Source organism: Schistocerca serialis, chromosome 1 (assembly GCF_023864345.2).
Source record: "Schistocerca serialis cubense isolate TAMUIC-IGC-003099 chromosome 1, iqSchSeri2.2, whole genome shotgun sequence".
NCBI lineage: Eukaryota > Metazoa > Arthropoda > Insecta > Orthoptera > Acrididae > Schistocerca > Schistocerca serialis.
In genome coordinates, this window is record NC_064638.1 from 433,954,939 (window position 1) to 433,972,457 (window position 17,519).

The 17,519-nt window shown below is 41.4% G+C and overlaps 1 protein-coding gene across 1 annotated transcript in view; it reads left to right on the forward strand.

The window, feature by feature from the left end:
• LOC126481786 (sodium channel protein Nach-like) overlaps positions 1-17,519 on the forward strand; it is a 130,537-nt gene that overhangs the window by 36,520 nt on the left and 76,498 nt on the right. The window contains exon 4 of the mRNA XM_050105777.1: positions 16,854-16,983. Coding sequence (XP_049961734.1) covers positions 16,854-16,983 — 130 coding nt within the window. The remainder of the gene's footprint in view (positions 1-16,853; positions 16,984-17,519) is intronic.

A 17,519-nucleotide genomic window follows, 5' to 3' on the forward strand; every position in this document is an offset into this window, starting at 1 on the left:
TTCCTGAACAGCTGCAAACCATCCTTGCAACACGTCACACGATTCCGTTTTTGGTCAAGTGTGAGCAATCTCAATCGTGTATTATGTACCCTTTCATTAGAGATGCCCACAGCATTAGCAATCTCACGCACCTTAACTCTTCTGTCATCCATCACCATATCATGGATTTTATCAATGATTTCTAGAATCGTAACCTCAACATGGCGTCCAGAACGTTCAGGATCACTTGTGCCCATATGGCCGCTCCGAAAATTTTGAAACCACTTATAAACTGTTTTAATCGAAGGTTCAGAGTCACCGTAATGTTTATCGAGCTTCTCTTTAGTCTCCTGAGGCGTTTTGCCTTTCATAAAGTAATGTTTAATCACCACACGAAATTCTTCTTCGTCCATTTTTTCACAATCAATCGACTTCCTTTATTCACACGAATGCTAAACACAAAGAAATAGACCAATATGGCTGAAACTTGGTGTGTGTTCTTTCCAAAGATGCTACTAACTAAATATGACCTCGATACGCGCCCGTGGTGCCATCTCTCAGACTTTGCACGGACTTTTCAAACGACCCTCGTATGTATACACGAAGGATGCTGGCAAATCGGTCTTGGGCTATTGACGGCACTTGCAGCGTGTAGCTGGGTGTTCAGGCGCGGTCCAATGAGGTGGGTGGTGCGTGGGTTTTAGAGGGTATGACATCCCTTCCCCAAAGATAAGCATTTTACGAAAAGCGTTCATTTTTGTACGTGCATAAATTTCGAAGTTTCCTAGCTAACTTTCGAAGAATAAATTAGAAAGCAGATGTTGAGTATCTAAAATTCAATAAGAATTATAAAATACGTTCAACGCAGTTGCTTGTGCGAGAGCTTCCCATGTTCACAGGTCTAACTGCCTGCGCAGAAAATTCCGGAGAGGAAAGACATACATCCACGGGCTGACTGTGTCAGTTACAAATCTGAAATGGCTAATGAGCCGCATATAGAGCTGGCAAAGCAGAGGATGTTCCGCAATGCAAGAAAGGAAGGGCAAAGACCTTTACACAAAAAAAAAAAAAAAAGAACACGAAGACTGACTTCTCTGAAACGACAGAAAGAAGCACAATTAGCACAATTCTACTTAATTACACACTAACATAGCAATAGTCTAAGGCTCTAGTTTCACATCTGTAGTGGTAAATGCGCTATTCACAATGGTGAGCGCATACTACAAGTTTATTTTCTGTAAATTACTACACTGTCGAAGATTAGAGAGTTTGTTACTCTTATACACTTCACATCCAAACGTTTCTGATACTGACTTTATTCCTCACCTGAAGTTACTTTAGCACAGGAACTATGGTGGCAGCTTGAACTAAAAAATGTAAATAACAGACTTGCGTCGACCAGTCAGTTGTGAGCAGGCAGCGTTAAGTAGCGGACATGAAACTAGTGTGTCAGCGTTGTTGTATCACAAATCAAAATCAAGTGTTAAAGACATTATCCAGAATTTTTTTAAAAAAGATGCAAATATGTGCTGAGTTCTTATCACACACCTCGACTTCTGAATGAAAACAATGATGCATAGACGCCTGCTCAACTTGACTGAAATTAAAAATTTCGACAATTCTTTTCTGGAAAAAATCATCACTGGTGACGAGATATGGTGTTATCAGTACAAACGTACCACAACATGACAAGGTACAGAAATTTAAATGAAGGCTTTGATGATATAAGTGAATAGCCAACGCGATACACAAGTAGAACAACATGCCGAAGAAGAACTTTTCCGACAGTTTCACGTGGCTGTATGAAAACGTTCGTGCATTTTACACAAGTGAGGCGAGACAACGTGGAACACGTGTAGTATTAAAACCACAAACTTAACAGCAACATTCAGACATGCAGACAGCTTTTGATGTAGTAGGATGTATTGCTCAGAAAACCAACTGAAAATCATAAGTTTTGCTACTAGCGTCGCCCTAATTGTAAGAAAACTTATTGCCATAGATAAACTCAAGCAACAGGATGTAAATAATTTTGAGCCCTGAGTCAACTTTGCCTGTTGCTAACACAATATCAACAAATGACTGAATATTGCCTCTGTTCCTGTGAGTCATAATATTTCCTGTTAGTTGGTGAATTCAGAAGTGAAGCATCCTTGGATGTCTGTAGTAGCACTAGCAGCATTAGTAGTAGTAATTTTATTCACCTGTAAATCCGTTTTAGAAAGCTATGGGACATGTCATGATATTATGATGTAAGAACAAAATAAAATTCATGTTCACAGGCACTAAAGTACTTACAGGTCCATGTTACAGTTTCACTATAATGTGGAGAGCAACTTGTGGCAATATTACTGTAACATGGACAATTTTTTATAATTTTGTTGTAACTTGGAGGGTAATTTGTTACAATATCACTGTAACATATGCATTTTGTAACAGATTTACTGTAATGTGGAGGACAATTTGTCACTGTTCTATGTCTGGTTTTTGCGAAGTCAGACAAGTCCAGAGCTGACAAAGCTGCTATTCCAAGACTCACATCGCTCTCCTTTTCTCCATCTGCCACAGTTAGCTTTCACCAGTCATGTGAAGTTATGTGTGAGTGTGTGTGTGTGCACAATTCAAAGGCAAATATTTTACAGAAATATTGTTGACTTTTAAGAGATGGTTAGAGGAATAATGCATATCTTTGAACTTGACACAATTTTTATGCAACTGATTGCATCATTTTAATATTATACTGACTAAATACACACATGTGTATGTGTATGCAAATTTTACACAACTGTCTTTGACTTTAAACCGAAGGTTTATGGAAGTACTTTATATCTTTGCCACAGTGCCTATTCAAGTGATGGTTACAAAATTTTCTGCTGCATACCTTTGAACTTGGCGCCATTTTTGCGCAATTGACTGTCCGTCTGTAATACTTCACTGAGAGTGGTTGTAGAGGGGGACGGACGAAGCAATACTGGGCAAGTAACGCTATCTCTGATTCTGATCGGCTGAAGAAAGGGGAAGGGGAGTGGTTTGGAAAGGAAGGGACATACCTTGATGGTATCATTTATTAGGATGATGACATGGCTGATGGGAGTGATGATGTCGCTTATAAAGAGGGTCTGTCTTGTGGTGTCATGAATAGGGCACTGAATTGGACCATAGGAGATCACATGTTGTTGTGGTCTTCAATCGAAAGACTGGTTTGATGCAGCTCTCCATGCTACTGTATCCTGCACAAGCTTCCTCACCTCTGAGTAACTATTGCAGCCTACATCTCTGTGAATCTGCTTAGTGTATTCATTTCTTGGTCTCCCTCTAAGGTTTTTACCCTCCACGCTTCCCTCCAATACTAAACTGGTGATCCCTTGATGCCTCAGAACGTGTCCTACCAAACGATTCCTTCTTTTAGTCAGTTTGTGTGACAAATTCATCTTCTCCCCAACTCTATTCAATATCTTCTCATTAGTTACATGATCTAACCATCTAATCTTCAACATTCTTCTGTAGCTTCTATTCTCTTCTTATCTAAACTATTTATCGTCCATGTTTCACTTCCATACAAAGTCTTCCTGACACTTAAATCTATACTCGTTGTTAACAAATTCCTCTTCTTCAGGAAAGCTTTCCTCGCCAAAGCCAGTCTACATTTTATATCCTCTCTACTTCGACCATCATCAGTTATTTTGCTCCCCAAATAGCAAAAGTCATGTACTACTTTAAGTGACTCAATTCCTATTCTAATTCCCTCAGCATCACCTCACTACATTCCATTACCCTCGTTTTGCTTTCGTTGATATTCATCTTAGATCCTCCTTTCAAGACACTGTCCATTTTGTTCAACTATTCTTCTAGGTCCTTTGCTCTCTCTGGCAGAATTACAATGTCATAGGCAAACCTCAAACTTTTGATTTCTGCTCCATAGATTTTAATTCCTACTCCAAATTCTTCTTTTGTTTCCTTTACTGCTTGCTCAGTATGTAAATTGGATAACATCAGAGATAGGTTGCAACCCTGTCTTTCTCCCTTCCCAATCACTGCTTCCCTTTCATGCCCCTCGACTCTCATAACTGCCATCTGGTTTCTGTACAAGTTGTAAATAGTCTTTCATTCCCTGTGTTTTTCTCTTACCACCTTCAGAATTTGAAAGAGACTATTCCAGTCAACATTGTCAAAAGCTTTATCTAGATATACAGATGATAGAAAGGTAGGTTTGCCTTTCCTTAATGTATCTTCTAAGAAGAGTCTTAGGGTCAGTATCGCCTCGCGTGTTCCAACATTTCTACGGAATCCAGACTGATCTGCCCCAAGGTCGGATTCTACCAGTTTTTCCATTCGTCTGTAAAGAATCCATGATAGTATTTTGCAGCCATGACATATTAAGCTGATAGTTCGGTAATTTTCACACCTGTCGACACCTGCTTTCTTGAGGATTGGAATTATTAATTATATTCTTCTTGAAGTCTGAGGGTATTTCGCCTGTCTCACACATCTTGCTCACCAGATGGTAGAGTATTGATATGGCGGGCTCTCTCAAGGCTATCAGAGGTTCTAATGGACTGTTGTCTACTCCTGGGGCCTTTTTTTGACTTAAGTCGATCTGTGCTCTGTGAAATTCGTCACTCGGTATTATATCTGCCAGTTCATCTTCATCTATTTCCTCTTCCATTTCCTTAACATTGCCCTCATTTACATCACCCTTGTATAGGCCGTCTATATATTCCTTCCACCTTTCTGCTTCCCTTCTTTGCTTAGGACTGGTTTTCCATCTGAGCTCATGATGTTCATACAGGTGGTTCTCTTTTCTACAAAGGTCTCTTTAATGTTTCTGTAGGCAGTATCTATCTTACCCCTAATGATATATATACCTCTACATCCTTACAACTGTCCTTTAGCCATCCTTGCTTAGCCATTTTGCGCTTTCTGTCGATCCCATTGTTGAACGTTTGTATTCCTTTTCTCCTGCTTCATTTACTGCATTTTTATATTTTCTCCTTTCATCAATTAAATTCAATATCTCTCCTGTTACCCAAGGATTTCTACTAGACCTCGTCTTTTACCTATTTGATCCTCTGCTTCCTTCATTATTTCATCTCTCAAAGCTACCCATTCTTCTCCTACTGTCTTTCTTTCCTCTGTATTTGACAATCGTTCCCTAATGCTTTCTCTGAAACTCTCTACAGCCGCTGGTTCTTTCAGTTTATCCAGGTCCCATCTCCTTAAATTCCTACCTTTTTGCAGTTTCTTCTGTTTTAATGTACAGCTCATAAACCAACAAATTGTGGTCAGAGACCACATCTGCTCCTGGAAATGTCTTACAATGTGAAATGTAATTGAAGGAAAAAAAATTACACTGGAGTGCCCACAGATACTACTCACTACGAACATTTTTATTGGAGTACCCATTCCTGACAAACACAGACCAGAGATTACTAAACGCTATTAATAAGCTATCTGGAAATGAGATATCTTTAGCCCTATGAACCAGATCCCATAATACAGCACTGCTTTGGTCTAGGTGATGACAGCTCATAGCTTATAGGTATAGGTCAGTGAGTGCAAGATTATGAAACTCACTGTGACTCAAGGAGTCATCTTCTTTACTATGAACCATGACGTCCAGAAACAGGGGATATCCATTTTCCTCCACTTCTATCGTGAAACAGATGCTCCGTTGCAGGGAGTCAAGATGTTTCAAAAATAAAGGAAGCGTTGCTCTCCCATGTGCATACACCACGAAAATATCATTCACTTATCTCCAAAAGTAGTTAGGTTTGAAAACCACCGACTGAGCTGCTTTGTCCTCGATGTCTTCCATAAAAAGATTAGCTAGTATGGGAGACAGAGGGCTCCCTATAGGAGCATTGTCTTTTCGCTCAAAATATTGGATGCTGCATAAAAAATACTTCGAAGTAAGCACAGGTATGAAAACTTGTAATATATCTGCTATAAGTTTAGCTCCTAAGAAATGTGATGAATCCGCCAATGGTAGTCATTGGAACAAAGTGACATCGAAAGTCATTAATACATCGATTGGTTCGAGGCAGAAGTTTTCCAGTCGCAGCATAAAATCTTCTGAATTTAGTATATGTTGCTCGCGTTTACCTACTGAAGGTATTTTTCTAGGTAGTGTATTGGAGCTCCTATGTTGCTCACAATGAGACGAAGCAGAACTTCTTATTTATGTATCTTAGGCAGGCAAAAAAAAAAAAAAAAACAAGCTCATGGTGGAACTGGTGCTCGTACTCTTAAGCTCTTTTCATACGATCAGGAAATTCGTCGGAGTTTTTAGGAGTGCAGATGTGTTCTATTGTACTGCATCTGTTAGATCCTCCTTGAGCTGACGATACACTGATTCCTGCAGTAAAGCCATCATATTGCCAAAGTAAAACGTTGCAGGTAGAAGAACAATAGTGTTCTCTTTGTCCGCAAGTAAAATTACCATTTCTGTGCTCTTTCTCAAGAATACATACTATCAAACGTAAACCATCTACATCTATTCTCCTAAAGAAAATGCCAACCATAATTATGTAAAATTGTCTAATTTTTCAGCTTCACCTCTTTCTGTGCCAGACCTTTATCCTGTTCTTTGACAATACTCATAAGCAAATACTTTATAAAATAGTCAAATGCTACATTTTTCAAGTTCATCCCTTTAAGTGATCGTTCTTGGTCCTATCATTGAACCCTAGAGGGGATACTGAAAGAGCAGCTCCAACGACATTATCCTTACCAAGCATACACATAATAATGAAGTTGAATTCTTGTAAATGCAGCACACATCTCGGTAAATGACCGTGAGTCAACATTGCACTCGTCAAAAATTCCATAGCTCAGTGATCTGTGTAAACTTTAGTCACCAGTCTAAACAATCAGCACAACCTTACAAAACGTCACACATCAGCCAGAACTTCTAGCTCACTGACTAAATAGTAGTTTTCACTCTTAGTGGGAACCCATCTTGCAAAAGAATTGGTATGACGCCTCATAACTCCATCTACATCAGATTGTTGGAAGAGATTAGCATCAAGACCTGTCTTAGAATTGTCAGATCCTAGGCAACAACCTCTGTTAGAATCAGGATGTGACCGGAATGTTGCCTCCAGAAGAATCTTGTGCTTGCTTGGGCATCCAAATTCCAGGGAGTATACTTATCCATTAATGCATACAGCCGTGTTGTAGTTAAAATGTTCTATTCATAATTTTTTAAAATAATCTTACCCAGGAATGCACAAATATCTTTCCTGGTTGTGGGAACATGGAAATTAAACAAAACCTCAATCAGCTCTGGATCAGTTAAAATCCCTGGTGCAGTCACTGTATGTCCAAGAAATTTCCCTTGAGTGTGACCAAACTCTGTGTTTTTGGTTTTACAGTCATACCATAGTCTTTAATCACCTTCAACGATCTGTCCAACACCTCATATTTTTTCCCCAACTATCCTCAGAAACTGACACATATCCAAGATAAGTAATCAATCTCTTTTTCAAATCCAGTGGAAGAATACTTTTAAAGCCTCTAAGAAATGCAGCCAAACTAACACTCAGCCCAAAGTGCACTTGATAAAAGGATCGTGACACAAAGATGCTGAAAATTTTTGATATGAGGGTTGCACCTCAATCTGCGAATAACATTCTCTTAACAGGAGACAGGACTGAAGTTTTTGAAAACACTTATCCAATGTCAGTGGTCTAACAATTGCTGGTAGAAAAGTCGTATTTATCTGCTTGAATCTAGAATCAGCTTAATACCGTACTCTTTCTCTGGAACCACCAACAACGGATGATCAGAGTGAAGAGTTCAGGGGTGAATGGGTGTAGCAATGAGGCAGTGAGGCCCAGTGATAGACTCTTGGTGGAGGGAAACACTTTATTAGACTTAAATTACACACCTCGTCGTTGATAATGTAAGGCAGACACAACCCACTCTGGCTCGGCATGTCGTCTGTGACAAACAGGTGGCTGGCTTTCACTCTGGCGAAGAGATACACATATCAGTGGCCTGCATCACTAACCTCAGGCTGGGTAGCAGCCAGCAGTCTTTTTATAGGCCAGGGGTCCGAAGTCAGCAGTGCGTTTCTTCTTTTTGTGGCGACTGTGTTCTGCTGTATAACGCCCACACCAAAGTGACTTAGGCCCAGCTCGCATCCATTGTGTAGACGAGGGAAGACTGCCACGTATGAGATACAATGCGCTGTCCTCTGACAGGCATGTGGCGACAGCAGGTGCAGGCAGCGGGTCGGCAGCACTGTCCACCAAGTCCACAGGGGAGACATAGTGCAGGAGGTGGCTCACCCAACCCAGTCTTGAGCCCATGGCTGCAACTGGCAAAGCGCAGTTGTCTCATCGTGTACCCGTGGCCGTGACATCATGATGCTGCTGCTGGACACGGAATGAATCTGCCTCAAAATTCATAGCTACTTATACTCCTGCTGACATTGTCCTGCCCACTCTGGCTGTAAGCACTGTAGAGCCCATCTTGCAATCCTTTTGTGTATCCGTAGTTATAATCTGCATGTCACCAAACTCCACTTATCGGATAGTGGCGGCTAATGCAATGCTTCATTGCAGCTTCCTTAGAAATTCCTACAAGTTTCATTTAAAAAGAAAGCGACACTACGGTAAGAACTGACAGTAGGCTTGAACTCTACCTTCACTCACAACAAGCCTCGAATGAAAATACAGATGAGATCTGGTAACAAATTTAAGAGAATGTTTTGAACTCTTTTTCCCTTATCACGCACTAATCAAAACTCAAACGTACCATCATTACATTTCAAACTCACTTTACTGCAACCCAGGTCCATCTGAACTTGGTGTGTGAACAAAAAATCAACCCCTGAATTTGGATCAGTAGCCGACCTTGGCACAGTCACATAATTCACAGATAACCTACAACACTGACAATGAAATTCAATATCAATTTGTCTCTTCAACGGTACATATTCTTCAATACTTGATACTCTCACCTTACGGTACTGTAAAGGAAGAATAGGCCATGAACCTGCAGCTTCACTCTTCTGAAATACTGTGTCACTCAACATGGTCCACCTGGCTGTCTGTATCCAGAATGCAACACAAAATAATTCCATTAATACTTATTTGATATACTGGACCCACCGAAGAATTTACATTTTCCTGCTCTCAATAAGCAGGAATTCCCTCATACCTTCAAAATATTTCATTTGTTCATAGCTGTTGTGCATCATATTTGTAGCACCTGAATCAGCTGCTGACAGCAGTTGTCAGTTATGTGGTGGCAGGCTCTCCATATATATATTGTTTAGCAGCTCACATTATCGCACATCCACAAAGTGCAGGCCTGAATCTCTATCCTGCAAGCGACCATGTCTGTCATTTACTCTACGACCTCGATTATGATCAAAATGTCTATCACTCCAACCATCCGTGCCTCTTCAAAAATTGTTGCTTTACTTGTGGTTGGGTACTTCTTGATGTTTCCACCCACCATTTCCATACTTATCATGATCTGAATCATATCACCGATATCATAATTTCGATTTCCCTGTTGCCTCGGATCAGGATAGGAGAACTGATCTTCACTCTCACAGGGCCGTTTCCTTCGTCACTGTCATATATGAACTCTTGTATTAAACTCTGGAAACCCTCAAATCATTTTTACATTGACCAGCAAGGTTAATTTGATACAAACGTGAAGGAAATTTCGTAAGACAGTTGTGAATCAACTCAAGAGGATTGTAAGGAATGTACAAAAATTAATTTTTTAATAACACATATTCAAAGAGTAGAGCAGGATTGGTGAAACTAGAACAACGAAAATTTTGCTACACGACTGTAGCATGTTGACGGTCTTATGCTCCCTCAGACTAAAATGCAGACAAGAACAAATGTCGAAACTCCTCAAGAGACTCACAGTTCCTACCTAAACTGGACACACAAATGAAAGTTTCAACTTCTAAATGGCCACACACAAACTTTATTTTATGACTGGCATGCCAAGTTGGAGGCAGCAAAAGCTCAAACTGCTCTAACCAAGCCAGGACGAATACTATTTGATATACCTGTTTTTTAAATAAAATCGCCTTTTCCTGTTGCCACTTAATTTATTTATTTACAAAACAAGTATTTCTATGCTTGCTGAGGAGGATGGCCACGCAAACAAACTTACTATTTGATGTATTTTTGAGAAGTTAAAAATTTCAAACAGAAATGACCATAGTGAAAACCACGCATGCCTTCACGATTTAAAATCTCACAACTGAAGTTACAACAGCTGCAATGAGTTCAACGTCTTTCACAGTGAAACAGAGGATATGGCGAATCTTCATGACCAGAATCAGCGTCATCATCAGGCTTACAATTACTGCTATGACAGTGATCACCAGTAAAACTTTCACCTAATTTTTCTCCAGTTTTAGAAACTCTCTCGTTTACTTCCTCACCTCATTATTTTGTCCTCCTATTATTCCCCAGCTGCTGTTCTTTGAACCATTTCTGAATAACCAGCAAATACAGGTACAGTAACACATGAACACTGTTCAGCATAACAGCTAATTGTGCATCAGCAATTGCTAAGTCATCGATCTTCTTAATAGTCCTTTGAACATCAGCTCTATTCTTTGACATATAATTCCGTTAATTGACCTTCAGCTCTTCAAAATTCTTTTCTAAATCCTGTAGCGATTTAGTCTGATTTTCACTTTGTTCTTGTATCTGAGTAACAACTTCCTAACTAAGCACCACATCCGACCCTTATGATAAATCTGTCTTACACTTTTCAAATTATTCCATTAAAACCTGGAAATCGCCCTGTATTTACTTATGTTCTTCATTCACAACCTGCTGAAATTTAATCTGACCTTCCTTTCCAGTAGGAATTTTATTTGCAGCACAAGAAATCCTTTCATGAAAATCAGAATGCAACTCTTTCCTATCTACCTGCAACATCTTCGCCAATGGCTTCCAATTTGTACTGTAAGCTATGGATCTGTCCTTGTAAAGTAATAACACTAGTTTGTTGTTTCATCCCATTAACTTCTGTTCTCTCAGTTAACTCTCTAGCAGTAGCCTCTATTCTTTCCCTTAACTTGTTACTCAATTCTTTTTACTATCGCTTAACTTCTCATTAAGTCCCATCACACTAGTCTCCAATTTTCTCTCACAGCTGTCACCATTATATTGAGGAAACCTTGATCAAAAGCACTTTACGGAACTGAAGTATCAATACTCTGCTCTTATAATTTGCACATGACAATCAGCATGAGTTACAGAAGCATCAGTTAATACAGCACAATAAGTAGCAGACTCAGGTGGCAGAGCGACATCACCATCAACTGCACTTTCACTCACAAATAATAATCCATCAAACGTCTTGAGTTACAACAGTAACACCACTGGATTCAACACTCCCTACTTGACTAACTGATATACTAATTGAATCACTAAAGCACACGTCTTCAACACCTTGAGTGGTAGCAGCAGCCAAAACAATAGCAGATCCAAACTATTCCATCACCTTAGATCTATTGTTTCTGCCTTGCCTCGAACCAGTAACAAAACCACAAGTGGACGATTTACCATCTCCAAACAGCACCCCATAACACATGTTCACAAAACATTATCAGTTAGCTTCTAGAAAAAAAAAAAAAACAATGTATCTCCAGTGACTCGATCTAAAGCACTGCCCTCGCAAGACAAAGAATAACACTGCTCAAAATAGGAAAAGACAAGTCTATTCCTGATCCATCTGCAGTTACGCAAATGACCACATCAAGCGATCCACAAGGAGTGCATTTATGCGTGTCACGTAGTCCTACCGAGTAGAACGTTTTGTTTGCTTCAATGATATTGCTAACAACTTTTTACCATGTGGATTTAACGTCAGATGTATGTAATTTGATGGCATGTTCGTCCACACAGTTTTCCAGTCAGTGGCCTTGTATTCTATATTGTTGAGATTTTTCACCTTTTTCTATTCGCATTGGGAACCTCTTGTTGTTAGGTGGTTACTATTTAGGAGACTAGCGTCTACATAACTGTCTTTGAGGTAGAATTTCCACATACGTTTTAACTTTTAATTAATTTTCGTTATGTCGATCGGAGGATGCATAATAGCTTGGCGTACCTATGGAAAAGCTATGTCGTGATACTGCTTGGACCTTCGTTTAGCAGTGTTATTATTTTCTTTGGGAACAACACCGTTGCTTTTCTATCGCTGTGAACAAGTTCCAGTGCACCAGATTCCCTCGAGTAGACCAGAGTGTCATACGACAGCTTGAGTGTGTTTACCTTCCAAATGTATCTGCTAGTTATCCGGTTGCTATGTATTTTAAGAATTGGAAAGAAAAGCGCGACGTAGTATGCTCTGAAGAATACTTGAGTCTATATCATTCAAATGTTTTCAATTATGTTCAACAGCGTGCCAATTATTTTCCAGAATTGCCTCCTGTATTTTGTTTGTTAGTTGTCATCTTTAGAGAGCACCTGTCTAAGATGACTCCGAGCTTTTTATGACTGTCACAACTCGTATCCACGGTTTATCTTGGTTGTCGAATCCTCTGATATTTAGGATTTTGCATTTTCTGTCACTGATTCTGAATTGCGGCCTCGACGGGACGCCATATTGCAACGTTCCGTTCGAAGGAAACTGTCTCCTCCTCATTCTTTATCAGGACAGCAATATTTCGTTAAAAAGTTGTAGCAACGGCTCGGTGGGCAGCACGAAAAGAAGCATAGAGACCGCATTCTCGAGTGACAAAAGCCGCTGGGCTGTTAAAAAATTTTGTTAACTGTCATGTACCTGAATTACAACTGAATCCTCTGCAAAGCTTAATCGTGACTAAGGCGCTCCACTTTAGTGCTCGGCACGTGCTCTCAGTTCTATTTCTCATTATCAGAGAAACTAGAGCTGTGATAAGTTACAGTGCTTACCTTACGTTTCTACATCCATACATATTATACACTACTGGTCATTAAAATTGCTACACCACGTAGATGACGTGTTACAGACGCGAAATTTAACCGACAGGAAGAAGATGCTGTGATACGCAAATGATTAGCTTTTCAGAGCATTCACACAAGGTTGGCGCCGGTGGCGACACCTACAACGTGCTGATATGAGGAAAGTTTCCCACCGATTTCTCATACACAAACAGCAGTTGACCAGCGTTGCCTGGTGAAACGTTGTTGTGATGCCTCGTGTAAGGAGGAGAAATGCGTACCATCACGTTTCCGACATTAATAAAGGTCGGATTGTAGCCCATCGCGATTGCAGTTTATCGTATCGCGACATTGCTGTTCGCGCTGGTCGAGATCCAATGACTGTTAACAGAATATGGAATCGGTGGGTTCAGGAGGATAATATGGAACGACATGCTGGATCCCAACGGCCTCGTATCACTAGCAGTCGAGATGACTTATCCGCATGGCTGTAACGGATCGTGCAGCCATGTCTCGATCCCTGTGTCAACAGAAGGGGACGTTTGCAAGACAACAGCCATCTGCACGAACAGTTCGACGACGTTTGCAGCAGCATGGACTATCAGCTCGGAGACCATGGCTGCAGTTACCATTGACGCTGCATCACAGACAGGAGCGCCTGCAATGGTGTACTGAACGATGAACCTGGGTGCACGAATAGCAAAACGTCATTTTTTCGGATGAATACAGGTTCTGTTTGCAGCATCATGATGGTCGCATCCATGTTTGGCGACATAACGGTGAACGCACATCGGAAGCGTGTATTCGTCATCGCCATACTGGCGTACCATCCGGCGTGATGGTATGGGGTGCCGTTGGTTAAACGTCTCAGTCACCTCTTGTTCGCAGTGATGGGACTTTGAACAGTGGACGTTACATTTCAGATGTGATACGACCCGTGGCTCTACCCTTCATTCGATCCCTGCGGAACCCTACATTTCAGCAGGATAATGCACGACCACATGTTGCAGGTCCTGTACGGGCCTTCCTGGATACAGAAAATGTTCGACTGCTGCCCTGCCCAGCACATTCTCCAGATCTCTCACCAATTGAAAACGTCTGGTCAATGGTAGCCGAGCAACTGGCTCGTCACAATACGCCAGTCCCTACTCTTGATGAGCTGTGGTATCGTGTTGAAGCTGCATGGGCAGCTGTACCTGTACACGCCATACAAGCTCTGTCTGTTCAATGGCGAGGCGTATCAAGCCCGTTATTACGGCCAGAGGAGGTTGTTCTGGGTACTGATTTCTCAGGATCTATGCAGCCAAATTGCGTGAACATGTAATCACATGTAATTTCTAGTATAATATATTTGTCCAATGAATACCCGTTTATCATCTGCATTTCTTCTTGGTGTAACAAGTATAATGGCCAGCAGTGCAAAAATGGATGTATGTGTGCAGATTACGTTTCCTAATGTCGTCACGCGCATTTTCTCTGGTGTTTCAGCAGATATCTACAATTTCGTTTTTGCGTTGTGTAACTGGAATGAGGCCAAACAAATAGTGCGCATCACGTCTTTCATGCGACGCCCGGCGTCGCCGGAAAGCTGCTGTTTGTTTCCCGTTACAAACAAAAGGTTTTTAAACCGGAATTTTTCATGTCCATTCGATAGAACGGTACAAGATTAGTCTGCTTCGATATTCGCTTTATTGATATGTATTAACAGGAACATTAAAACTCGAAGAGTAACCAGTACTCCAGTAGCGGGAGCAGCGCCCTCGCCTGCGCTGACTGCCACCACCAAGCGTCAAGCGCTACTGAGTAGCTGCTGGGTTTCTGTTTATTCCCCGTGTCTTATGGACCTTTTTATACATATCGATAAAACGAATATCGAAGTAGACTAATCTTGTACCACTCTATCGAATGGGCACGTAAAATTCCGGTTTAAAGTTAATTTTGTTTTTAATTGGAAACAAGCAGACGCTTTATATTAACAAAGGGCGTGGCATGAAGCACTTGATGAGTGGAATTTGTTTGGGATGACTCCAGCTACACAATGCAAGAACGAAATTCCAAATATTTGCTTAAACACCATAAAAAATGTGCCTCACGACTCTTAGGAGAGGCACCATGCCCTCGTAAAGCACTGGACCGATTTCAATCATCTTGGTAGGGATATCACTTACAGTCTGCGAAGTGTCGTAGTGGAGGTAAGAACCACTTACTTGTCGCAGGGGTGGGGGGTCTGGTTGATAAAACAACGTAACCCCTGACGCGCGAATATCCTTATTTCAGCCCCCCAATATTTCAGAATTAGAGCACATAGTGAGTTGCAACGAACTTTACGAAAATTTTCTCGCTGACAACAAACAAAAAATGGTGAAAGGAAAGAAGTTTATTAGTTACTGCATTTTCGCTGTTCATGCAGTCGAACTGCCGCGTAAAGCATGACATTGTAATTTATTACTTATTTACTACTACTGAAATATTTCATTATACGACACGTTGCTACAGAATAATACTGAAGATTAGATGGGTTGATCACATAACTAATGAGGAGCTATCGAATAGAATTGGGGAGAAGAGGAGTTTGTGGCACAACTTGACAAGAAGAAGGGACCGGTTGGTACGACATGTTCTGAGGCATCAAGGGATCAAAAATTTAGCATTGGAGGGCAGCGTGAAGAGTAAAAATCGTAGCGGGAGACCAAGAGATGAATACACTAAGGAGATTCAGATGGATGTAGGTTGCAGTAAGTACGGGGAGATGAATAAGCTTGCACAGGATAGAGTAGCATGGAGAGCTGCATCAGACCAGTCTCAGGACTGAAGACCACAACAACAACAACAACAACAACAACAACGACACATAGTTTGGGAGATAAGACATAAAATACTGAGATGTTTGAAAAGCTGCCGCATCATGCATGATGTTTAAATTGACAACTTCTTCGTAACACACTTCGCAGACAGTACCCACATATGCCGCTGAATGTACCTACACAAATATATCATTGTACAACACATACTTCAAGAGCTAAGACGTAAATACTGAGCTGCATGACGCTGAAGCTGCAAGGCGAAATTGTTTAGAGATGCAAGTGAAATTTGTAAACGGGCAAAGCGACTGGTAAAAAGCTGATCCTAAGCCCCTGGAACTATTTCAACACAATTTGGTAAATAAATCTGTAATGAAATACTGTGGGAGTAAGAACCACCAACCTCCTGTTGGGATGAAAGTGATAACGTGGAGAGGGAAGAAAGGGGGAGATGATGAACAAACAGGGAGGGGGAAGGAGGAGATGGCTGCAGATAAAGGGGAGGATGAGACGGACAGAGGTAGGAAAGAGCGACAGGCGGAGGAAGAGAGAGGCAAAGAGAGGGCAGGGGAGGAAATGTGAGAGGGGGAGGAGGAATGGACAGAGAAAGGGAAGAGGAGGGGATGGACAGAGGGGGTATTGGAGCAGATGGACAGAGGAAGAGGAGTAGATGGACAGGGAGAGTGGACAGAGGAGATGGAAAAAAGTAGGAGGAGGAGGAGGAGGAGGAGGAAGAGATGGTTAGAGATAGGAGGAGTAAGAGGAGGAGGAGATGGACAAATAGAGGGGAGGAGGTGACAGAATTCGAGAGGGGATGAGGAGATGGACAGAGGGAGAAGGAACAGACAGACAGAGGGGGAGAAGCATATGGACAGAGAGAGGAGGGAAGAACAGACTGACATAAAGAAGAGTAGGAGGAGTTGGACAGAGAAAAGAGCAGGAGAAGATGAAAAGAGAGTGGGGGCGGAGGATGTGGACAGAGAGAGGGAGGAGAGGGAGGTGAATTAATTGATGATTGGAATATTACATATTCGAACAATGCTGAGCACTCAGCTAGTCATCGATAATTCACAATAGTCAACAGAGCTTGCACTTCGTGGACTTAAACCTAACGTGCGCGTTAGAAGATGTTTGCAATAATTCTTCCTATGTGCAGGAAGGGGTCAGCGCGGATACGAAAGGTACTACGTGTGAACGCAACGGGGCCTTACATGGGTCTCACGGTGCTGGTCGACACCATGACGCACGATTATGTATACCCACTCATCGCCACCCGTGGCCTCAAGGTACGTGTGCAGTCTTACTAGTTACTCTTAAATGGCGACAGGTTATCATTAACATTTACAAGGACCATATTTCACGGCAAGGTGTGTTTGAAATAGTGTTGCGGTCAACGTAGATCCAACATGGCTGCAATGCACGACAATATAGTGGTATGGCCTGGCAATATTCTGATGGAGCAGGCTATCCCAGCTACTTGCCAATGTATGGCCGAGGCGTGCCGGTGTTGCCCTCCAAGGGTGGAGAATATTTCATGTATCTCTGTCCTCGACTGTATATGCTTCTCTCTCTCTCTCTCTCTCTCTCTCTCTCTCTCTTTCTCTCTCTCTCTCTCTCTCTCTCTCTCTGACTCACTTCCTCTCTCTGACGCCGACAGCGCTTCATTGCCAAGTCACGAAATCTGAGTGGTGAAACAATATCATTTCGCCTCATTTCGGAAGATGGTGCTCGTATAGAGAGGCTGTCCATTTGTTTGTTGTTTGCAAGAATGTGCAAGTGGGGAAACGAGAGAACCAGAATTACGTAAATATGATTCGTACAT